Here is a 26751-nt window from a genome sequence, read left to right as displayed (position 1 = left end):
GGAGTGTATTTTAAAATAAACATGTTTTCAAACTTTACCTCTGTTGTTTTAATGAACTACATTTTTCAGCTAATTACAAAAAAAAAAAAACTATGCTTATACTGTAGAGTAGGGCTACACAGTGAATTGAAATGAAATGAATGAAAAATTTATAGTCATTGCAGTATCAGTTAGTGCAATATTAATTTTGCAAAGGACTGCTTATTTTAAATGCATTTATGTTCTGTGACAAGTATTTTTGGTCAATCTAAAGGACTCTTACTGGCCTTAATGATCACACCTAGTTTAAAAGATAGTAATGAAAGAAGACAAAATGCAGAAAATGTTGGTTTATTGACCTCTGCCAGGGATGTATATGGTTTTGGTAACGTTTGTTTGTCTGTGCAAAAGGTTACTCAAAAAGTAATGAACATAATTTAATGAAATTTTCATGAAATGTTGAGGTTGTCACAAAGAACAAATGCTTAAATTTTGGTGGTGACTGGGATCATGATCTGGTTCCTACAATCTTTTTATGACCCTATGGCCTAGGCAGAGGTTTGCACTCCAAGTGCCTCAACATACAGTGATGACATCACACGATGATGTCATCACTGTATGTTGTATTATACATGGATACGACATGATAACACCTGGGAAAGATGCGAGGTGCAAAGTTGAACTGAACTTAAAGCTTAAACAGTTCTGCTGTTAAATAAATAATGCTGTGCACACTTTTAAAAAGGCACATACTAAAGACATAGACAAAAGGTGTTTTCTTGTCAACATGCATACTGTAGCCTGTAGATAAGGAGAAGCAGAGAACAAATGAGGAGTACTGGCAGGACGAGAAGGAAGAGCTGGTGGACGGTGACAACAAATCACACACGTGCCAAGCTGCCAGTCCTGGCCAGCACTGAAGTGTTCTAATGTAATTTCTCATTACATAATAAAAACTGGCACACAGCAACTCCACTCTTTGCTCCTTGGAGCACAGATATACCTACGTACAAGTGTGCACACATATGACCTGACAATCACAAACTTTTAGTTAATTCTCTTCTGTTCATGCCAGGCAAGCCACAGCTGACCCAGCTCTTATATCTGGCTTTACAATCAATTTATTTGTGGTTTAACCAGCATTTGTACACCGGGAGAGAGTAACGACAACCCTGACTTTGTGACGTCTCTCACTGTGAGCAGCACTGAACTTATCACAAAACAGTATTTATTGTTCTGGTTTATTATTGACTTGTTAAATCAAAAGTCATGTCACTATGTGCATGAATCTAACAGCAACAAATACATTTCCCTTACTTTGCTTGCAAGACGACATCCTTTTTAAGCTCATGTTTTTAATGCTGTCATTTTTATTTAATATTTATAAAAAATGTTGATATGAATTAAAATACACAACTAAAATCAATCTGATTAGCAAAAGAAGATGAGCAGTTGTTTCCAGATGAAAGTATTCCTGTATGCCCTTCAACCACATGCAGCACCGGCTTTCAGGGATTTTCTGTACATTGTGTACTAACACTTTCATTCATCTACAGACCCATGTGTTCACCAGCAAAGCAATAGAGGCAGCATTAAAATTCATGACTTTACGCTACAAACTTCAAAGTCGGTGGGAATATGTTATATTTTCTGTATTTATCTGTATTCTAGAGGGGCAGTGTAGTATGTGATGGATTACTGAGGTTATATAAGCTGTGACCTGCCGCTTCAGGCTCACTGATCCTCGTACAGCTCAGTCCGGAGGCTTAACGCGGGCTTAAAACTCACCACGTTAAACGGACTCTGTTACATTCTCCGTAAAAAATACCATCAAATATTCACTGTTCACCACAAAAACCATTCAGATCTCCGCCTGGAAGGACGTACAACTCCACAATAACAACAAAATCTAGGTACGGTTATTGTACACACGAATACAACCTCAAACGATCAAATTAAAGCTTTTGAGCCAATTTATTTAATACCATAAAATCATCCCGAATATAAAATGTTCGCTGTACGTTACAGTGAAATATTCACGCCGTCCAGCGCAATTTTTGCAGCCTTGTCTCATTTAGTCACAGAAAGTCCCCAAAAAGGAACAACAGTTGTCTCTTACAAGTTTCACAGCTCAATAAATAGGAAAGTAAAACAAAGATATTAAATTGTCTGATTCTTTTTTATACCAGAGTTCGTTGAGGTCTTCTCCTCGGAGCAGTGGATTTCTCTCTTACCTTAGCCTGGTTTATGAGAAGCCCCACGAAGGTTGAGACCAGCACGGAGCCGGACATGCTCCCCTTCCTGCGCACCTCCTGCTTCAGAAACGGGAGGGCAGCTGCAGGTGGCTCCTCCGGGACTGTCACCGTGTACGACTGTCGCATGCTCGGCATGCTGGCGGCGCAAAGGAGTAGTCCACCGGTACTACGTATTCAGACGGCGGGACAGGTGTTCGGACCCTTCGCTGTAGAGTCGTTTTTATCTCACGGTTTAATCAGAAGTGGCGGCTTTCTTGCTTTTATCCGTTCAGTAACATCACGCACCAACGTCACAAATCACGCCTAATGAAGAATCTGTGGGTCTACCTCCACTAAACACAGAGGACATAGGAATCCAAATGAACGAGACATACAAACTTCCTAACAAATTAACACCAGAACTCAAGGAGCAGCTGTATCGGTGTATGCAGCTGTGAGCTCCGCGCGGCGCAGTTAAGCAGGTCTGGAGACGGCGACAGAATGTTCTCTCATTCAATTTAACTGGACCGAAGCTCCGCCCCCTTTCAGCTCCGGTAAATCAGCCTACAAACGTGACTGACCGTCTCCTGCCGCGCGCATTACGTCTCAAACCACTTCTCTTCACGGTGCTGTAATCTGAAGGACCGATGCTGTTGTTCAATGAGACAATCTCCACCTCCGAGACAATTACAAAGAGTTACTACGGAGCAGGCCGGGAGTCATGGGTAGTGATGGGAGCGCAGTTCTTCTTTGTGTACTGAATCACTAGAATCAATTTATTAAAATTCAAAAGAATTATTATTCTTTAGAATTATTAGAATTATTATTATTATTATCATTCAAAAGATACATTCACCAAATTCTTCAGTTCATACAGTTTATTAGTTAGTTAGTTAGTTTAGTTTATTTCTTTTGTGCCATACACCATACAAGGTGCCCAACCAACATCAACATCCTTCAAACATATAGTGTCCTCTTTTCAAAGATGCCAGGCTTTTAAAACAAACTGAGCAAACTGAAACACATAATATTTAAATAAGTACTGTAGTCTATCTTCATCACTCATATAAAAAATCCAAGTTAACATCAAGAACTTTACCAAACAATTCATTTCTGAGAGTTGTATACAAAGGACAATAAAACAAGAAATGCATTTCATTTTCAATTTCAATTAAATCACACAGAACATTTTCAATCCTTCTCTGGGACTGAGTGAAATCGTCCTGTTTCTAAATCTAAGTTTATTCGTGCAGTATACGAATAAACAGCGCCACTTCCAGCACAGCACTAAGCAAACGAATCACTCATCGGTGGCAGTACGTTGTTTCTGCGCATGCACGAATCAGCAGTATGTTTACTGAATGAATCCCTCCCCTGCCCTCTCTGACAGACTCCTCTCTCTGTGTAGCCGAAGTTAGCAAGTGCCACTACAGCAGCAAGCAGCACGTTCACTAAAACATAAATAAGAGTCCTCTTTCTTTTATGCTTATTATTGTTATGACCTAAGGACCCCCCACCCCCGCCTCGCTGCTGTAGTTAGTCTTGCTGGAAGTCTCACTCACTCTTCTTCTGTCTCCTCTCCTCTTGTTACTTTATGTGTCCCTCAGTCTGTTAAGATACAACGGGGTGTGTGTGCGTTTATTTTCATAAAGCTTGACTCAACATTAGCAGTTAGTTTGGATAAACGTATGCCACTGCCAAAAGCCTGAGAGTCACAGAACGCGGAAGTTCCACTCCAAATGAACTCAACTGACAAAGTTTTTTTCCCTTTTTTTTCCTTATTTTATTTTTTTCTTATTTCTTTCTTATTTTTTTCTCAACTGAACTAAGTAAGTAATGAATCGGTGAATAAAGTGATTCGGATCAGTTCGTTCACTCAAAAGATTTGTTCATTTGAATGAATCGTTCATGAACGACACAACACTAGTCATGGGTGGAAATCAAATTTGAGGTCAAGAATCTCTTTCCTTAGTTTAAGACATTTGTGCCCTTGGATTCGCAGTAACATTGATGTCTGTGTGCAGCAGGTGTTGTGCCTTGTTTTGTTTTTAGTGTAGACGAGAACAGACGAAAACCAAACACCAGAAGCGAGAGGAGGTTTAGGGACAGTGTATTGCAAAATCAGGTTGTAATAAACAATAACATTAACAGAATTTTCTGTGTTTTCTCCGAAATCAAATCAGACTTTTATGAATCAATGTCATTCCAACAATTACATTAGACACATATCAGTTTGGGATCGGACCATCTGGAATCGGACTGACTCCATAAGGTAATTAGTTGTAGATGTGCATGATTACTTTCTGGGAGCTTCATTAAACTCTGTCCAGTGGTTCATGAGACATTTTGCTGACACAGGCACATACAAGTTGGTATTTCTATCTTTATTAGGAAATTGTATTGACTTCCATTCATTTCTGTAGCCTAACCCTTAACCTGACCAGTATAGAATGTGCCTAACTCTAACCAAAACTTAATTCACAACTTAGTCCTAAGCCTAACCACTAACCTAAAAATGATGTTCCACCATTTTAGGACCAGACTTTGGTCCCCATAAGGACTACCTGTCCTGATAAGGTAGGTGATTACATCAAAAAACATCCTAAAAAGGTAACAAAAACCAGATATACACATACAAAAACACACTCAGGCAATTAATATTGCCCTTCTTTCATGGCAGCTGGCTATTATAAACAATTATAATTAGTTAGAAATTCATAGGAACGTGCTGTATCTCTTGTTCCACTCCCTGTGAAGCTGAAAAAAGCTTGAAGACAAAACAAAAACTATAATCTGCAATGTCTTTTCATAAATCTGCTCTTTGCTTTCTGTAAACAAAACAATCAAAGAATGACCATCTACATACAAAATGCATTTGTGCAAATGTATTCAGAGAAATGAATGGAAAAGGGTGTTCATAGATTTAGCAGAATTTGTGAGTAAAGTGAAAAAAGAGCAGCGTGTACCTGTAAAAAACCTTGACTGACACTCAAATGTGTACACAACAAACAACCAAGGAGCACATTGCTTAACACGTTTGTGTGTGTGTGTGTGTGTGTGTGCATGTCAGCGCCTAAATCCTGGAGGTGTAAATCATGTGAAGGGGGCAAAGAGTTTGTGTTTGTATTCATAACTGAAGGAAACAATGAACCTGTCCAGTACTGTAAAAATCTGTCTCTTGAGTAGGGTTATGTCAGAGAAGTTGTGTTGTGATACTTGTTCCATTGTTCCTCTACCTTTCTTTGAATGTATATAACTTTTTAAACTTGCTAAATGCTGACAATGTCTTGTCTAAAGTATGGGAGAGTTTGGGAGAGGATGTGGGAGAGTTCCAGATGAAAAAAAAACTTGCTGTCCCACCTTATAAAATCTTCTGTACAAGAGCACTGGAAAGTACAGAAATACAAAGTTTTGCTACAACCTACCAAGTGATCGTTTTAATTGCTGTGTAGTTTATACACTTTGTGCAGAAAACCCTGTGGCCATGAGATTTAGAATAGTGCTCCAAAGTGGTGGGATGAAATAATAATCCTAAGCTGTTGGCTAGACTCACCAAGCACAAACAGGTCAAATTTTATTCTTTAAAAAAACTTCAGGTTCATCTTTTATTTTAAGAAATTTCTTTAAAATATTTGACAAAAGACTAAGGTCTAACAGACACAGAGAAGAAAAACAGCTTTAGACTATAACATTTAGAAGAAGCAAATGCTACTGACCTAGATAGTGTCAGGAACGGTGGAGACTAAGGCGAACCCAGAATGCAGACTCATAGTAAGGGGAAAAAAAAACTAATTTATTAAACTAGAGAATACACAAAAACAAAAATGCTGACGTGGCAGCAAACAAACAAAACCTAAATTTAAATACAAACATGGAACTGACAGAAACCAGGAACACAGCACGAGGGTAACTAAACAGACTACATCAAACAATAGACAACTAACACAGACAATGAACCAGCGACTAGTGGGAGAAATGACCGGGTATTTGAGTACTGAGGATAACGAGGTGAGTGGGAACAGGTGGAGTGATTACAGAGTCGGGACAGGTGTAGATGGGTGTGGTTAACAGGCAAGTGAGTGACTGGGGAAGGGTGAAATGCAACATGAACATAAGACAACAAAATGCAAACTACAACAGAATCGCAACAAAACCCCAAACCAAAGAATAAAACAAAACCCACAGAAAAACCAAATCACCACAGATAGTAAATGGATGCAGTATTTATTTCTAAGAACTAGTGGTTCAAAGGCTTCAAATTTATATTTCCTACACTGAGACCCTGTTCAGACTTGGAACCAAAATCAGTCCTGGTCATCAGATTGCATCTGGATAGCACTGAATTTCAGGTGTGAATGGCTTCAATGTGCAAAACTTGACTCATTGGACCCAGGAAGAGGTACATATGTAAATCGGAGACAGTTTGCTATCTTGGCGAAAGGCTAACAACAAACCTACTCTTCTGACACTATTTTTTGGCTAATGTCCAACCATTGGACAATAAGATGGATTTAATAAAGCTCAAACTAAACAGCTACAGAAAAATGTGGAGGTGTTGTGTTTTTTCTGATATTTATATCCCACATAGCGTTAATTCTATTCTGGCATTTAAATAACTACATGATCATATCAGTAAAGTCCAGACCAAACACCTGGAGGCTTTCATCCTGGTAGCAGGGGATTTTAACCAGGCTAAACGGACATAAAGAAATTACAGAGTATAAAAGGAATAGGGGTGTAATGAGACTTTGAACCCTAACCTTATGTAAATAACTTCACAAAAATGCAACTCAAATGGCTCCAAAACACGTTAATGTTAAAATTATTATACAGTTCAGATTATAATACAGTTCAGATGTCTGAATGTATTATCAGCAGACCTTCTGTTACACTGTTCATTGCTGATCTGACAGCCCACTGTGTGACGTGGCTATGTGTGTATTTGCATGTAGAGTGGGTAACTGAGATCGGCTCATCACAGATGCATCTTAATACCAGGTCTGAACACATACTTAAAGCTGTCCACTTGTGACTAAATTAGCCAGAATGCACATTAATGCCAGTCTGAACAGGGTCTGAGTGACGTAAGTCTTGACCCTTTTTTGCCAAAGAATAAAGAAACGAAGAATAAAGCCCATGTTGAACCAAAATGTGTATTTCTCTTATCTAACCATAAGCTGTTTGACCAAGAAGGCAAACTAAAGGTCAGACAGTCTAAATATACTATTAACCCAACAAAAAGTCTAGACACTTAGCACAAACAGAATCTGCTTACACATGAAATCTAGACAGTTAGACAAGCCACCCTTACCTGACTACAAGTCAGTGGGAAACAAAAAAAGTGGGAATGAAAAGTTGTTATTGTCTTTTCAAAGTGCTGCTGTTGAACTCAAAGTGAGGTAACAATGATCCATAAGAATTCTTCCTAATCAAATCTTAGAAACTTTGAATGTTTTGAAATGTGATTAGAGGCAGTAAGGAGCCCAATATTTAGGTCAGCATTCAGCATCATTTAAGGTATTTATTTGAAGTTGAAAACTGCATGTAGGGGTGTTCAGTAAGAGCTGCTGACTTCGTCAACACGCTGCACCTAATCATTACTGAAGTTTGAAGAAATTCAAAAGAACAAACAAGATGAAGTCATATTTTGATTTAAATACGATGAGAAAGCAGGAAAAACCAGGATGATGACAGACATGTGATCCAGCTTGTCTTACTCAATAACACGGCACAAGATGTTCAGGATTACAAGACACCAGCAGCTGCTATTTTAATGTACTACGGTTCTCAGAAACTATCAGGATTGGGTTTATCTCACTATGCCAACTCTATTTATTGTCCGCCGCTGAAGGTGAAAGGGGGATAGTGTTTTTGCCTATGTCTGTATTCATTTTGTCATGTTAGCAAAAAATATCAATGGATGGATTTCAATAAAACTTTCAGAAGGTAATTGTTGGGTGTACCTTCACAATTAATTGGCTGTTGGAGTCATCAAAATTTAAGATGGTTGCCAGACCCAACTGGCCTTAGGAAACACAAAAATGGCTAAAACTTAAGTAAGTTTACAGATATTGAGCTTAAATTTGATGTGGTAGTAGCTGAGAGACATCTGCAACACATACTCTGAGTGCTAATACATTTTCTGAACTCTTGCAATATTGTTTGAGACTGTGTCATTTACAAGAATTGACTAAAACAGATTAACTCCATCCTTTAGGATAAGATAAGCTGATCTTAGTCTAACTCTGGCATAAAAGGCAGTGGATGATATACATTCATTCAAGGAATGCAAGGTGATTAATTCAGAAAATACTGTTCAGTGTTGGTAGGCTGGTGAGTGTAAACATTACAGCAATAGGGAAAGATTCATTCTTAATAAAAGATGTAAACAAGAGTTTGAGGCCCTGTGTTTTTATTGCTTCATTTCTATCAGGGAATCGTTTTCTGTGGTGTGTCAGCTGACATTTTATACCACATTTTAAAGCACTTGTTTCCTGTAAAGGAACAATCGTTTAGTTAGTCTAAAGCAAGGGGTCAGCAACCCAAAATAATGAAAGAGCCATTTTGGATCAAAAAACAAATCTGTCTGGAGCCGCAAAAAAAATTAAAAGCCTTATATAAGGCTTATAATGAAGGCAAGACAGGCTTTAAGTGTCTATATTAGCCTATTATCAAAATAACTAAGTGTATACATAAGAGCATTCATGATTTATTAATTTAAAAATGTTAAATTATTCATTTTCAAATACAACACTCTCCAGATCTCAGATAAGCCATTACAGTTAATTAAACCTATTATGTTTGAAGGCTTAACTTTAATCAATCAAACCGATTTTCTCAGGAATAAATGAAATACTTCAGTAAACCAAACATTTTACAACTAGATATTATGTAATATCGGTGTTAATCTTCCACTCATTGGGGAAAGCTAGCGGGAGTTTTATAACAATGTGCTGGGAGTCAGGCGTTCTCTCCCGGTGTACCGAACCTGGAGCTCTCGGCCAGCTGACAGCTGGCTGCTAATACAGCGGGAACAGACATGTCTGAAAATGTCAGAACAATATTGCAATTAGGTGATGTATTGATGAACCGAGCAGATATTTGAGACTTTCAAAGCCACATTCTCGCCTAAAAACATTGTAAAAAATCATGTTGTGTCACTTAAAGTGTAATATAGCAAAATAATTTGCTGCTCTTCACCGTCATTGCTACTTTGCTTGAACGCCCGGTTTGGACCCGCAATGAATTATGGGATATGGTGGTCCGTGAAGGATACACCGGACCCATCCTTCAAATCTGGGGAAAAGAAGGACGCATTTGAAGGCTGCATTTGAAGGAGACTTCGAATTCAAACAGGCCTTGTCGCTACGCTATGACATAATCGGCCGACAAATCCGTCCTTCAAAGGATGCAGACCCTGAATTCGGACACAGCTTTAATATTTATTCTACACATTTTTACAGCATTGGAAAATGTTACGAATGTTTGTCCTCCTACAGAAACCATATTAAAACAAAAATATATTTCCCACCCCATCTTTTTCCATTTTCAAACATTTTTGAAAAAGCTCCAGGGAGCCACTAGGGTAGGGCTACAGAGCTACAGAGAGCTAGGGGTTGGCAACACACGGCTCTTGAACTCTTGGTCCCCTGGTCTGAAGGTTTCTCCAGTTCCTCTTCTGTGAAGTTATAGTACCTCAGGTTGTTAGACTCTTTGAGGTACAGTCTCAGTCTCACTGGTAATTTGTCAGGGATGGAAGAAGAATTTAGTGACTTTAAGAAAATAAAATTCCTAAAGTAACATTGTACAAATTCATTTGAGCATGTTCTGCTATAAAAATGATCCCCATTAACTCCCACCATGGAAGGCAATAATGTTTTTGTCTGTACTTGTGTGTGTGTGTGTGAGTTTGCTTGCCTGTAGTGTTAGCAAAATACCTTATTAACCACTCGATGGCTTTTAATGAAATGTGCAGAAAGTAATCAATGGATGAACATGTAGAACTGATTATTTTTGGAGTCAACCTAATTCAAGATGCTTGACTATAAACAAGAGTAATGCCAATGGTACATAATACACCCATTAGAAATATTGGAAGAGTAATCAAAATCCAAAGCATGAATTCTACACATTACATGAGGTTACACATAATGTTATTTTCAGGGTGTTTTTGACATAAAAAGTTGTGAACATTTTCTAGCACAGATGACCCACTTCTTCCAAACTCAGAGGATAAATGGGTCACTTGTGCTTTCAGACTCAAAGATGGAAGTTCTGACCCACAGACCGAGATCATTACAGCCAGAGCTCATCTAGAAAGGAGTAATCAAGCCAACTGCTGACCTACAGGTATCAGGCACCCTTGACAAAGGATCATGTTGGAACAACTTCTTTACACTTAAATAGATAGGTATGTGTATGATACCACTGGTGGTTTGTACTGGAAAAGACAAACACATAATAAACAAAAAATCTTACTAAACAACATTGAAGATGTGTCAACACATTTAAAGTATTTTTGTAATCTATGACTTTAGGTTTACAGAAACTACTCTGACCAACAGTGCCCTCTTTTGGTAAAATAAAAGAACTACCTGCAGCAATGAAGCATTTTGGTGTTTGCTTTACCATGAGTGTGCTTAATTAAATGAAACCAGAGTGCCTCTGTAGTAACAACTTCAGCTCTGATTCCAGACTACTCTCCTCCTAACTATCGATCCTCCCTGAAAGAGTACATCTCTGATAAAAGCATAAAGAGAACAGACAACTTAGTCTTACCGTGGAGTCCCTGCTTGGGAAGTCAGACAGCCCGTTACTGCTCTGCTCCCATATTGATGAGCTGAATGCTTTGCTGCTGCTGCTAAAGGCCTCCTGGGTGGAGCTCCGTGAAAGGGCCTCCTGAGTAGTGCTCCGTAACAGGCCTGAGTAGCCTGGGCGGGAGCTGGAGTCATTTGAGTCAGCCATGTCTTTAGTTCGACTACGGTAGCTCCGTAGGGCACTGGTAGAAGAAGATGGGGTGGAGGAAGAAGAGGAAGCATCATTGAGGCTCAAAGAGGACAGATCTCTGCTCAAGTCACTTTGCGAAACAGATTTTCGGCGACTAAGAGAGATGCTGGAGGCCGCCGGTGAAGAGTAGAGGTAGCTGGACTGAGCTGGGGACGAAGAGTAGGAGCTATAGCCAGAATAGGCAGACCCCCCACTGAGCCCTGACCCTCTGTAGCTCTTGACAGGAGTTCTGCTAAGGCTCTCACTCCGGCGGCTGCTGCTACTTCCGAGGATGTCGGTGCGTGGGATGGTTCGACCTCGGTCACGATCAGGGTCTGAAGAGGTGCTGTAGTTGTGACTACGGACGGTAGAGCTGCTCAGATAGCTGGAGGAGGAGTAACCTGAGGAAGAGATGGAGGAGGAGGTGGGGGACTTGTAGGTGGACAGCCTGTCAGTGTAGGAGCTAAGGCCTGGGGTCAAGGAGGAGCTGTAGGAACCGTAGTGGCTGGTGTAGGAGGAACCAGCATAACGCTTGGCGGTGGAGGATACGCGAGACATAGTGCTGCTGCTGAATTCTCAGCCTGAGGGAGGGAGAGCCTCTGGAAGACTGCATCGACTGCACACACAGCAAAGAGACACAAGCACTGTATTAGTTGATCAGCAACAATCAAATGAATACTTAAACAACAGTAACAAAGCAGGCAGAAGTTAGGCCATCATTTATCCTGGCCACTTGTCTGGTTTATTGAGACAAAATGATTTAGGAATGTGCAGCACTGACTTTAACAGGAATAACAACAATTTATGGAAGGTCTGTTGTGTAACACAACAAACACTAAGAACTGACTCACACGTGCATTTGTTTTTTCACCTTTTGAAATATATCAATATTTTGTCTTCTTTTAACACATTCATCACTGATCCTCTTTTTTTTACATTGCTGCAGTCCAGTTTTCTTCCAGGCATACAGGCTACATCAAAATCTCTCTACTTATTAATAATGATGTTTGTGTTTTGTTTCAAAATGCAGTATAAAATTCTTTCATTTTTCAACTTGAAAATGCTTTGTCTTTAAAGTTGCAGGATGTCAATTATTGACCATTTTGATATTTTTAGTTTTAGGAGTATTGATGCAGCTTCCCATAGTGGCATAAATATATTCATGCTTCTCTACAATTAAGCTTTTTCCTGTCAAACTAAGCTCTGGCAGGAAACAGATGAGTGAATATCTTCCTCTTTCCTTCATTCACAGAGCAGGCAGATGCATTTATGTAACTGGCAGTTTGGACCTGGTTCATCTGTTTTATCACTGTGGAGCTCATTCCACTGATTTGATACTTTTTAATTATGGCAACTATACATTAACAAGGCAGCAACTGCAGCCTTAAAGTGCTTAGAAGTTGTTATTACTGAAAACACAAAAGTGAGACAAATATTTCAATATTTCAAGTCAACTAAAAGGATTTTAGTTTTAGCTGGCTTAAATCAGAGGTCTGCAGCAATGTGTCTTATAGGTCCCCCTTACAGTGGCTTTTATTAGCTTTGGCTAAAAACTACATAGAAACATTGCTTATATTTATAGTATTATGATAGTATCTAACTAGTTTGATGCAAAAGATGTACACAAAATTTTAAATTGAGCTAGTCATTCGAAATATTTTTATACAAAAATAACAAAGACTAAAGTAGGCTTGCATGTCTCAGTGACTGTTGTTGTTTCAACTGCTCCCATCTTCAGGGATCGCCACAGCAAGCAAACTTGCACAAATGATTTGGCAATTGTTTTACACCAGATGCCCTTCCTGACACAACCTGGGCTTGAACCTGCAGCCTCAGGAGGACAAGACTGCGGCACTGACCACCAAGCTACTGCAGCTTCCTGCATGATTCTGTGACTAATTTAGTTTAAATGAGAGCATCACAAGAAAGTGTAATTTGTTTTCTTCACTTGTGTTTAGTCTTTTATTTTGCCCTAACATGTAAAAATAACAATAAAATCTTGACAGTTCACTGTATTTCTCTATCTAAAACTTTATAAGCTGTATTATTTTTATTTTAATGGTCAAAAAGGTTTGCAACTCTAGACAACTTGTAGTAGGTGGGTCGCACCAAAAAAATAAGGAAAGCAATCCTAGGTAAATTGAATTTCCATCCATCAATTCATTTTCTGTCGGTCATCTGTGGCTGGGTTACAGACGCAACAAGTTTAGGAGAAAAAACCTGACATCCATTTCCCCAGCAACACTGTCCAGCTCCTTCTGGGAGATCACAAGCGGTTCCCAGGCCAGAGAGGATACATAACCCCTCTAGACAGTCTAGGTCTCCTCCCAGTGGGACATGCCCAGAAATCCTCCAAAGGGAGGTATCCTAATAAGATACCCAAGCTTTCTCAACTGACTCCTTTCAATAATGACGGGCAGCAGCTCTACTCTGAGCTCCCCCAGGATGATGGAGCTCCTCACCCTATGTCTAAGGTTGAGCCCAGCCACCCTACAAAGGAAGCTCATTTCAGCCCCTTGTATCCAAGATCTTCTTTAGGTCAGAATCCATAGGTCATGACTTTAAGTGAAGATTGTAACGTAGACAGGCCAGTAAATCGAGAGTTTTGCACGTTAACTAAGCTCCTTCTTCACAACAACAGACTGGAGCAATGCCCTCATCACTACGGACAGGTCTCAGGCTGCCAATTCATCTCCTGCTTCATCCTACAAAACTCCCAGATAACTGAACTCCTCCACTAGAGGCAAAGACACAAAGGGACCATTCCACCTTTTTTCGTGGCCTCAAACTTCGGGGTGCTGACTCTCATCCTAGTTGCTTCACATCTGGCTGTGAACCATCGCAATACAATTTTAACATCATGGCGTAAAGATACCAACAGAACCACATCATCTGCACAAAGCAGAGACCAGCAGGTTTCCAAATCTGACACCCTCCTTTTCCCAAACACACCTTGAGATCCTGTCCATGAACACCACAAACAGGATCGGAGACGACAGCCCTGGCAGAGTCCAACCCGCACTAAGAAGGACTTTGTGCCAAGAATGCAGACACAGATCTTGCTTTGGATATACAGGGTGTGGATAATCCTTAAAAGTGACAATGGCACCCCATTCTTCAGCAGCAATCCCACAGAATGCCTCTGGGAACATGGTTAGAAGCTCTCTAAATTAAATATGAGAGGCTAAAATTGATGTTGTTGAGAAGACTTTTTCCGGGCATTTTAGATGTAAGAACTATAGAACTTATTTAAACACATTGTACATTTTATAAGAGAAACACATCATTTGATACATTTTAATTGCTTCTCTATAGTTCCCTGTATGCTTCTACATTTTTAAACTCATATGTGCTCAAAAAAAGGTCATAGCTCTGGCAGCGCACACTTTCACATTTTAGAATCCATGAGTTTCAAACAGCCACACTTAACTATTCCAGGTTTCATGGATGGCTACCTTTTAAAAGATAAAGCATGTCAGTACATGCTAAGGCTGAAATGCCATATCATACTATACTGTTCTAAATAATTATTATTGTTTGCATGGTAAAAAAAAAAATATCTCATCAAAATATATAAAATTTGATGTTAATGCATTTGCATTTCTTGGCGTGCTCAGCACGTTGAGAGTGGGTTGACTTCCTCTGTCTTACACAGAAGTGCCCTGAGTGAAAGGCAGAGTTTGCACATCCTGTCAAATGATTTGTCAGTCGGTGCAAAGTCCAGACGGCCAGCTGAGATTTCCATGTAAAACATGGCCTAGAATAATTTAACACTTACATTAAACTTAGCAATGTCTCTGCTACTGCAAGACAGGGTTATTGTTGCATGACTATTGTAGCAATAGATGACTATTGCTGCAACAAATCAATGAATATTTGCAAAAAAACTAAACAATTAAGTTTATCAGTTTAAACATTAATTATCATGTTTTACACAACATCCCAACTTCATTGGAATTGGGGTTGTAATATGGAACAAAATATTTTTGGTTATTTGACCACCTTAAACTGCAAACTCTTAGTCTTGCTGGAACCTTTAACTGACCATCCAAGTCTCTCTTCGACAGCTATTCAGGAAAAGTCCACCTGGGTGTTGGAGGCAGGCAGTACAGCATGTTCCTTTGGCAGGCAAGGCTCAACCAATCTCCTATTCACATTTGTAGCAGCATCTGAATAAATAAAAGTATCTGGTGTTGCTGAGCCGTGTTAAGTTCAGTGAGCAAGCTCCTGTTTCTCTAATCTTTTTCCCTCTGCTTATTCCTCTCTTTCTCTTTCTTATTGCTTTCTAATCTCCAATGTTCTTCCTACTTCATTTTTAGTCTCTCCTTTGAATGGGCCTTCTTCTCCTCAGTGTAATCTCCTCTTCCTCTGGCTTACTAAAGCTTTCTCCTTGTGTTGGTCTCTCTATATCCCTGTGACCATAGGCCTATCAATAATTCAGCTGATGGATCTGAACTAAGCACATGAGCACTGAGCTGAAGATAGGCCAACATATGCACCAGCAGTCCAGACAGCTGTGGCGATGCTAAGCCAACAAAGGTACCAGGAACAAGAACTTATCTTGCTTTAAGTCAGCCATTTAAACCCAGGTGATGAAAGGATGTCTCTTCAATATGTTGGCAGGGTCACTTAGGTATTGGCCGTATGACACAGAGGGTAAAACTGATACATGGACTCTGTGTCTGGTATTACCAAATAGTTACCTGAGAGGACAACAGCTGGTTCTGCCTTTACTTTCCATGACCACCTTTGTCAGAAAATGGGGCCAGATAATTACTGAAGGCAGGGAGGCTGGCTGTAATCAGACAACCCCCTCAAACATCAAGAGAGTTTGATTCAACTGTTACATGGCAAGCATTCATAGTCTGATAGGACAGATGAACTTTATTTCAGGTTCACTTTAACTGAAGGCAGGTGTGTTCCCAAAAAGAACATAGGCAATAATTAAGTCAAAAGGTCTTCCAAAGTTTGAAAATATTGATTGTGTTTACATTTATTTTTTATCACAAAAACTGACATTTTGCAGGGGTCTTTAAACTTTTTATACTATATATATATATATATATAAGAAAACACTACATAAAAATAGGTCTGCGCTATATTCTGTACTAAAGCAGCATTTGTCACACTAATAATTTTGTGACTCTCAATCAGGACAAGGAAGACAATTCTTTTTTTTCTAAATGGAAGTCTATATTTTTTCTTGTGTGGATTTCACAAATAAGTAAAAATTTTGTTTTTCTAATCACTGCTTGCATCATCTGCTTTAAAGTGAACTTTATCCTGACTGCATTGTGCATTTGCTGCCATTTCCCCATAACTGAACCTGCACAAACAACAGGCAGCAACTCAGGCTGGCCTAAAGGCTGATTGTCAAGAGTGAGGTGCAAATGGCAACTCACATCTATGGGAGTAACATTGCACTACACGAACACACTGGATAAATAAAACAACAAAAATAACAACAAAAAAATTCAACATTTTTCTGGTTGAGAACCACCTGAAATGTCTCCATGGAAACAACAACAACACATATGAGCACTTTCTGGCTACTCTTTATTTTCAGTGTCCCTATAGGCTGCGCTAAACAGTAGTTGCCATGACTACCATTACAACAAGTTTAATTTGTTTGCTCCTACTAATGTATAAATGACTTAAAAGTGCCATTGAGCCATAATTCATGGATAATTTAAACTTCCTCTTAGAGATAGACACTGGTGGTTGCATTCCTCTCGCTCGTACAAACACCATAAAAACAAAGTCCCTGCTTAAAATAAACCATTGTACAATTGCAAAATAAGACAACAGGAGAAGAGAAAGCAATAATGAGAAGTAAAAAAAAAACATTAACTTTAAACCTTTGTGAAACAGCTAGCTGTTATGCCAGACTTTTAAGAAATCTGAAAGAAAAAGCTGTCAGCAGACTGGCATCTTGTTTTGTTTGCTTGAGTGCAGTGTGAGAGAGGTTTTTGGCAGCTGACTGCTGACATCAAGTAGCCTGAAGCTAAAGAGATGAAGTTTTACCTACGGAGCAGACTTCTGAGAACTAGGCTAAAAGCTTTTCATGAACCTCACTTTCAAGATGTGGAACTGGATCCCAAAGCAATGTGAGGGCAAAATTATCTACCCAACAACTAACAAAATATAGAAATGAGTGGATAAAGTAACAAGTTAGAGAGCTGGTAGCTTATAACTTATGCACAGACATAACTACTGGTCAAACTAATAAAAAAATAAAATAAATCACTGGTGCTATTGAAGCTAAGATGTAAGTCATTGGTAATGGTACTCTCTTTTGCTTTTAAAGCTTCACTCTTTAACTGGTTTATACAAAAAGATAAAATATACAACTTTGTGTAATGTGTACCAACCATAGTTGATTATCACTCACTCTACAGCACCTCTCAGCTGTACCTTTATTGTCTTGATTCTCTATAAAACGACTAAACATTTGACTTGTAGTCAGCATGTGGCAAAAAAAAAGAAATTGGTTTTAATTGGTTAGAAATTGGTTAATTGGATAGAAAAAGCTGACTTAGAACAATAAGCAAAAGTAGGAGATAGACTCCATGTGTATCCATAAATATCTGCCTTAAATAACCTAACATGCTTGTTTATAAACTGTGGGGAGAAAGCAGAGTACCCAAAAAAGAAATACACAGGAGGTCAGAAAAGCCCCAGCTGAAATTGAACTAGGGACCTTTTTGTGGGACAACAGAACTAACCAATACACCATTATTCAGTCCCATTTACTAGCTATCTGAGACATTTTAATCATTTTCAACTGAAAAGAAAATTTACATTGGACTCAATCCAGTGCTCTTTCATCAGGTTTTAAACATTACTATAATTTTGGTCAACAAACAAAACTAATGATGAACATTCAAGGACCAAAGGCAGATATGTTTGAATGTTTAAAGTCAGCATGCTTTGATAAACATCAGTCTTCATTTTTTGGGATTGCCTGACAATGATGTGATCTGTTTTTATTTCTAAAAAACACCTTGGAAGAGCTGCATCACAGTAGCTAAACATGAAGGGATGCAGAGAGCCATTAAAACAAAAATATAATGGGATGGAGAAAATTTAGTCAAAAAAAATTTTATATGCTTTTTTATAACACCTCAATTACAAAACAGATAGACAGAGTTGGCTCCAATTAGTTAATGGCAAAAAACAAATCTTGCGCAATGTATCAGTGTTTATCAGCACGTTGTAAATGACTCTTAGCAACTAGCGCATAAAATTTTATCTCAATATTTGTCAAAGTAATTCAGTTATAGCCATTTTTGTGCTTGCTATGTTTGCTTAGCTGTGGCAGCCATCTTGAATGAGGTTGACTCCAGTTGCACAGGTACATCCAATGATTGCCCATGTTCATCTTTCAGCACAGCTAAAATAATACTTTCCATCAACATATTTTGTTTTAGGAATTAAATCTGAAGATCAAAGTCTTATCAAAGATTATTGCTGACATTTATCAGGCTACACAAATTTAAAGTAGCCATGCAGAAGTACTTAAACTTCTGTGACAGCTGTTTGGCTTTCATTGAGACACATAACTTCCTAATGCAGCAACATAAATGACAACATTGCCAACAGGCAAACAACACCTCATTTTTCTTTTTGTTAAACAGTGATACAGAGCACTTCTCATGGGGACTATCTATGAGTAGTGCTGCATTTGCTTTGCTTTTACAGGTTTCCATTTATAAATGCAGTGAAACACAGATAAATAAAAGACTACTACCTCTGCCTGAACTCTATGTCTGTTACAACTAGCTGGCATGCACAATCTAACCATACATTAAACACCCCTGTTCTCACAAATCCTTACTAGACACTCTAAGTAATTAATTACATGCCATGTCAACACTTCAGTTCTGACTTCAGCCAAGTCTCGAGTTGAGTTCTTGACATAAAAAAACAGAAATCAACTAGTTTTAGGAAAATAATTAAAATAAACAGATAGTTTAAAAAATATAGAACAAAAAAACTAAGAAAAGAAAATCAAAAAGAACTCTGGATTATTAAAAATGTATGAAATAAAACAATTCAACAGCAATGATTTAACTTGTCCTTGTTGTGCCATTGATGCCTGAAAAGGTTCTGGGGTCTCTGAATGCAGCAGCTCACAAAAAAATCCTCAAAACAGATCTATATCCTAAACATCCTAAGAAACACTTAGTTAAAAGATTGTAACGCTCTGATTTTACAATAGCTGCTGCTACCTCTTCACGACACAGTCGATATTTTACATTTAAAAGCCAGACTGGAGCAACATATTAGCATTCATCACTAATACCATCTGTTGGTGACTCATTCACAAAGCCGTGACAACAGAGAGGACATGATCTGTGGGCTGCAGTGTCTGACGCTGCAGCCTCTGTACATCACTGACTTCATTCTTTATTCATTGAGCTAATCATCTGGTCATTTAGACACCATTACTATTTCAAACACCTATTCATTTCTGTCATTCCTCTGAGTAACTGACAAATGTGTTTGTTCATAGAGAAAAAAATATATACTTAATCTATCAGTGACACTTGTGCAACAGCATTTCCATTTCTACACCTCCTCTTTTGAAGCAAATATGGTATAAAAATTGAACAATTCTTTACTAATATTAGGAGACAAGATAGTGTCTTCATTTGTGACAGAAAATGACATCCAGTTAAGCTTCCTGTATGAAATCAAAGCTACTTGTGAAATGAATAAATCTCAGTATTTAAGTGGGTAATGATTCACTTTTTCTCATCACAACATTCAGTGATCTCCTGGTGGCAGTGGATATATTATTGTTATAATAGAAGGGTTCACCCACTTTACAGCAGAAATGATTCATTGAACATTACAGTTTTGTTCCCTTTTAGCTAAAATGTGAATGGATATCACACACTTATAAGTACATTAATTTAGCTCTACAAGATACAGATCTCTTTTTGTTTTACTCCATCGTTAAAAGTAGAGCAATTATTAAATTTGAGGTCCACACAAAACATCTTGCTTAATCCTGGTTTACCCACCTCAGAGACAAAATATGTATTTCAACTAAAAGCACCTGAAGCTTGAAAGGTCCCAAGCTGAAAATATGTTAATTAGGGATTTGAAGATGAACTGATACCAGTTCAGAGTAGAGCAGCCATGAACCAATGAGGTTTTGGGAATAACTTGTGATACTTCAGTTTATTACGTCTTGGCACAAATAAAATTTGATTTGAATTATTTGATGAAATAAAAACAAGCAGGTTTGTTTCTACAGGCATCCACTTTAAAAAAAATAACAAAAAGCTGAGAAAGTTCAGTTATTTAGTTGCGTATGATGAATGTATCTCCTGTAGATCCTATTTTTAGTGTACAACTTTTCTTCTGTTGTAACTTCTGTTGTGTAGTGGTATGGTTTTGTTATGATAATAAACAGAAACAAAGTGTGTGTGCTGGGGGGCTTCACCCTGATCAGGTAGGTCAACTAATGTTCTAGAAAAAGAACCTTAACTTAAGTTTTGTTATTTATAACACTGCTATCTACTGAGTTACTGAAAGAATGTTAAACACATCTGCTGCTGGCAGGTTTGGCTCTTTTTGTGCACTAGGCTTTGTTGTTGTGTGCTGTTTGTTAATAGTGAGTCAAGTTTAATGAAAGTGTTTTGGAGTTTAAAAATAGATCTGTTTGTGAGCAGGTGTTTTTAGTAGGAAACATCAGTCTCAGTAATTGACAAAGGATTATTACTTTGCTTTGTTAAATAGTATTGCATTGACTCTCAATGAGTTGAATTGAACTCATGTTGAGTTGCATCATATCATGATTGTGGTCTGAATCATATAGTGATGTACAGATTTTTGCTGCTCATGTTTCTTTAATAAATGTGATCTTGGCAGTAGGCATGGGAAAATGTAAATTTAAAATTCTGAGAATAAGATAACATTGAGCAAAAATACCATAATTTCTTGGTATTATGGCATTAAAACAAAGATTTAAATATGGAATTTATTTCCTTTTATTTAAAAACAGAAATGCAAATACTATTACTACAACTGCCTAAATAATACCAAATATTGCTTAATATTAATTATATTGTAGGTTTAATTGTATAATATTACCTAATATAATATTTATTTACAGTTATTTTCATTTAAAGGCACAGATATGAATAAAGAGGCTGAGAACACAAATAAACACAGAAACACATTGTTCAAAATTCGTCAGCTTTTTCCTGAACTCAGGACAGATTTTAAACCAATTTGTGATCAGATTTTTTTGCATAACATTTTTTTTATTTACAATAATATTTAAGATCAAGGCTAGATTTTTAATTTAACCACAAGTCTTGAGGTTCATTTTTAAATTTAACACCATAGAATCACCTGGCAGTTTTAAAACAGTGGGGTTTTATTTTTTGTTTTTTTTTTACCATCAGAACTTAAGTTTTCCCTTTAGGAGACTGTTTCATGTTTAGATAACTGCTATTTTGTGTACCTTAAAAATAAGATGTTTCCCTTTAAGAAAAATAAGGAGGAAAACAAATTCTTTATCAGCTCCTTAAAAACACACGAGTAACAAACTAAACTACAGTCCCAGATCAGTTTATTTACAGTGCTACAGTTATTGTGTAGCATGGAAACCTGCTGTAATTTAAATATGCTATTAGCGTCATTGTACAAATGCATTCCTAACGCTGTAAACTGAGAAGGAACTGACGTGAAGAATCAACTTTTCAGTTGAGTCATTTCTGTTAGTCACTACATAAGCTTATAAAGCCCATCACAAAACTTGTTTTTATAACTTTTCTTGATCTTCATTTAAAAACGGACACTGGAATACATTATGACCTATACAGACTTGATGGCACTTCAGCAGTAGCTCAGGCTGGGACAGTCCTGTGTTTGTAAAGGCATGTGTTTGTGAAGTAGTTACCTGCTGTATTTGTAGCCGAGTGTCAGTCCCCGTAGACTGTGTTGGCTGTGAGGCAACTCATCTCGTCCTGTAGAAACACACAGACATGTTACAGTTCAAACCACTGAACAAACAAAATGAACAGGTAAAGTTGCAACATGAAATGAATAGGAGTGGTTTTGTTGACTAATGAGCTATATAAATGGTATCTAAAACTGACTGGTATGTGTGTGTCTTATATGACAGCTAGCATGTCAGAATCTCTCAGTCCACAGACAGCAAACATACCATGTGAGAAACATTACACTGTCGTTTAGCCTTGAAGGTGATGAATATAACAGAAACCAATATGTTCTTCATCACAGTCGTGCTGTTTCTCACAGTAAACTGCTTCTCTTCACAGCAGACATGTCCAGCATTATGTGGACATGCAGGTCCTCAATCAAGACATTCTTTGAATGTCCTGCCTGATGGTTAAAGATCGATGGCGCAGCAATCAGATCATGCAGTCAAATCACTTGGAAAGCTCAAACTAAAAAGAAGTCTGATTCCAAAATATTAAGATAACTTTTTTTGTTATTAAAACCAGCCAATGCTAAAGAAAATAAAGGCTTAGCCTTCCTTGAAGGAATGAATATTACCCTTCACCTTTAATGCTATATTGTGCTGAAAATGACAGAGTTGTTGTAGTTTTGGTCTAACCTTATATATGACGTTTTGCCCAACATCATGTGAAATTGTTTGATGTCCCATGATCTGTTAGTTCATGAAGAATGTGTTGAAGATGACTCAACTACTTTTAATTTGAGCTTAATTTCTTTCAAATTGACCGAGATATGAGATATCTGAAATATTTTGTTAATGCTACAGATGAACACACACCGACAGATACAGATGAAAACATAATTGCCTTCAGGTGACAAATACTGTCTTTTTAACTAAGTATGCCCAACCTGAAGTTTGGTTACTCATGCATAAAAAATCTGGACCTCTCTGAAAAGTCAACCCCTATTCTCTATTCTGGTTGTCCACAGGAAGACATATCAGAAAGCTGAATAAACATATGAACTTAACAACAGAACATAAAAAACTCCCACAAAAATGAAGACAGCTGGGTTAGGTAGTGTTTTAAAATGCTCACCCTTGTTGTTCCGAGCAGCCAGGTCAACACACACAAAGTAAAGGGGGAGCTACTTGGGACAAAGTGGACCCGGAGTATGAGAGGACAGATAGTGTGAGCACAGCCGTCCAGAATGCCACAGATCAAGTTACAGAGGTGGTAAATATAGCAGACGCCTGTGACCTCCATTGGTCTTAACACTCCCTGCCATTCCAGTTTGCTCCTACAGGACTAACATTAAAGTCAGCACTTCAGAGCACTGCTGTGGCAAGTACACCAACCACTTCCACAAAAAATCATGACTAAAGTGAGAAGGACTGTAATTCATCCACAGAGATGGCTGATCTCCTCAGTAACATTGCCACTGTGTGGTACCTTCTAATACAAATAACATAACTGAGCTATAAATGTCTAAGATAACCTTGAAAGTTGTCAGTATTTTTTATTCTGACTGGTGTGATTTTTTTCTATTACTTTTTATAACCCACTGCCAAAAAAGCAAAGTAGGACAAAAATGTTTCTATCCATGTATGTGTGTGTGTTCATGTCTCGTTACCTAACTATATCATGAAACACAGGACAAACTTGAATGAAACTCTCAGAAAGTAAACACTGGATGTACATCTACATCTGATTAATTTTTGGAGTCAATCTAATTCAAGATGGCTACCACAGCTAATCAACATTAAGTAACACTTTAGTAGCTATAATTCAGTCAATTTTACAGGTAATGTGCTAAAGTTTTGTGTGGGTGTAGCTCAGAGTCATTCATAACAAATACTACAAGTTCAACTCACTGTGCTTAAAACTTCACAAATAACTGCTGGAGTCAATCCTGTTTGTCTGTCAGTAAAATATCCAACGAACCACGGGACAGACTTTATGAAACTTTCAGAGAGTAATCGCTGGATGTACATCTATAATTGATTACCTTTTGGAATTAAGTCAGTTTAAGATGGCTGTCACACCTAATCAACATTAACCAATACAAAAATTGCTATCTTGGTCAATTTTACAGATACTGATCTAAAATTTGATGTGGTAGTAGCTGAGCCTTATTCACAACACTCATGGTATCATGTGACACATAAAGTTATATTCAAGGTTTGATATTAATCAACGTAAAATGATCTTAATCTAAAACTCTGGCATTATAGGCAGCGGGCGACATGCATGCATTCAAGGACTGCAGGGCCTTTATTTAGTTATATGTATTCATCAGTAAAAGCTGAGTTGTGTTTGTTCCGGCCACATAGGCAGACTTACAACAGTGATGTCTGAAACACATATCCTAACAGTATTTGCCAATGAAACAGAGTATTTCCTAACCCGGAGAGGAAACAGCTGACGTGTGTTGGGGAGAACGGTGAAAAAAGACAGACGCAGCTCTGTCGCTGAACCGGTTTAATGTTACATGATACCGAGAGCAGACGACGCCGGTATTGAGAGCACAGGATGATGAAGTGCTGGGATGTCGACGATGTCCTGAACCGAATGAGTCGAAGCAGACAGGAGCGCAGCTGAGCGCGGAGACAGCGTTATTATTCCCCGCGTTATGAGGAGCACCAGTGAGAGCCCAGCAGCGTTGCCTGGTAATGGAAGCGGGGCAGGAATGCTGCGTGTGTGAAAGGGGCGGAGAGGACATTAGACCACGGCAACTTACCGTCCCTAAAGTCCCCTGGAATGAGAGGAACAAACTTAATTCAGCATGTATAAACTAACCCGCGTCACAGCTGTTAAAGTCACGTCGTGGTTAGTTACCAATGCCGTTTAGTTAGCTAGCTAACTCAGCTGAACGATGCGACAGCAAACTGAGACAATACTTTTGGCCAAACGAACTCACATTTCACGGGTAGAAACAGGACCTTTAAACTCACCAGGATACATTTCCCCTGCTTACCTCATATATGCTTAAATACAAGTAAGATTAAATCGAATATATTTTAGGTTTCTTGGGCTAGCCCAGCCGTTATTTTCCAGTACAGTAGGACCGAATAACTACACGGTCAGAAACAGAAAAGTCTTTCTCCTGCCACACTGATGTCGTTGGGGCTTTAAAAGTGCTTCACTCGGTAAAGTAGACTCAATATTTACTACAGTTACATTATAGAGTGGCTGAATTAGGTATGTGCCTATAAACACATCACAAAACGGCACCTATCAGGCTTATGGTGGTGTAAGGTAACTGCATCCACTCACCCCGCAGTTGGAGATCATCCCGATGCAGACACGGACAGCCCCCAGAAAGTACCCCTCTGACCGGTTGGTGTCCCTTTTTCAGACCATAATTTAAACCGTGGAGACGGGTGGGGAATAGTGTCGGTCAGACGACAACGCCTGCGAGGGCTTTTAATTGAGCACACGATGGAATTAAGCCATATCTTCTGTCCCTTTGCAGTGTTGTAGAATTTCGGGAACCAAGTAACGGTCAGGCTGGTTCATGTTGCTTTAACGCTGACGCCAGTCCGGCTGCAGAACAAAGACTGTGATTGGTTCATGCCGCACTCACAACGTCACGAGCCAAAAAAGCGAACCGCCTCCTACACCATCACCATGGCGACGAACGTAAACATCAGATTATTCCTTCATTGAAAATATGCGACCTAACTCAGAGGCGTCGGAGAGCTGTCCTGTTAATGAGTTTTAGTCGAAGTTTGAAGTGAACCATTTTGAGCACGACCAGTGATAGAATTACAGCTGTTCAAGTGAGCTTTCTAAGTTCAAAAAAGGGTAAAAAACAAAAACAACTGGACTTCTATTCTGTAGCTGAAGACGTTTCACTTCTCATCCGAGGAGCTTTCTCAATTCAGAAATAGAGAGTGTGGAGTTGAGCTTTTAAAGCTGAGATGTGATGTAAACTGGATTGCTTGCAAATTGTTCTTTATTTGACTGATTTATCTGAGCTTTCTAAGGAAACATTCAACAAAAATAGTTGCTAGTTCATAATTAGAAACAATTAAACAAAGTTTGAACTCAAGTCAAAAGTACCACAATAATTGTAGATACTGAAATATCCACAGTGGATATTCCACTGTGTACAAATATATGTAAAACCAAACAAACAAAAAAATGCATATTTTGTCTGTATGTCCTGATGACCCTCTCCATAGATGCTTTATTTATTTAGTTATGTTGGATAACTTTGCTTAGTATTTTGCTCATATCAAAATTTATAATACGTACATATTAAAATGTGTATGTTCATTGTTAAAATATGATTAGTTAGGAAAGTTCTATTCACAATTTTTTATAAGGCTGAAAATTTTTAATAATCTATGTAAAATCGTGGAAACAAGTTCTACACCTTTACTAAAAAAAACAACTGTTTTTAAGATACATTTTCAGACAATGTGGGTCAATTACTTAAGCAGATGTATCAGTAGATTTGTAGATAATGTCTGTTACAAACAAACAAAAAACCACAAGCTCTACCTACTTTTTCACATGGACGGTTCAATTTCACTCCAAGCTCGGGTCCTCTACCAGAGGGCTGGGAGCTTGATGGTTCTATGCAGTATCTTAGCTGTTCCCAGGAC

General features: G+C 38.3%; 1 protein-coding gene across 5 annotated transcripts in view; it reads right to left on the bottom strand.

Annotated features, from left to right (window-relative positions):
• Nucleotides 1-25642, bottom strand: part of usp2a (ubiquitin specific peptidase 2a) — a 51132-nt gene extending 25490 nt beyond the window's left edge. The window contains exons 1-3 of one of the 5 annotated variants that reach the window (XM_017434151.3): nt 25415-25642; nt 22117-22183; nt 10992-11814 (exon numbers count right to left, since the gene is read on the bottom strand). In XM_017434151.3, the coding sequence (XP_017289640.1) occupies nt 10992-11756 (765 nt within the window). In that variant the 5' untranslated portion in view covers nt 11757-11814; nt 22117-22183; nt 25415-25642. Of the gene's footprint in view, nt 1-2213; nt 2700-10991; nt 11815-22116; nt 22184-23236; nt 23387-25414 lie in introns of those variants that run through there. The other 4 variants (XM_017434152.3, XM_017434150.3, XM_017434154.3 and 1 more) reach the window with 4 other exon arrangements.
• Nucleotides 25643-26751: the final 1109 nt, after the last annotated feature.

Source organism: Kryptolebias marmoratus, linkage group LG2 (genome assembly GCF_001649575.2).
Source record: "Kryptolebias marmoratus isolate JLee-2015 linkage group LG2, ASM164957v2, whole genome shotgun sequence".
Classification (NCBI taxonomy): Eukaryota; Metazoa; Chordata; class Actinopteri; order Cyprinodontiformes; family Rivulidae; genus Kryptolebias; species Kryptolebias marmoratus.
Note: the sequence above shows the minus strand (reverse complement) of the source record. Positions and strands in the feature narration are given on the sequence as shown.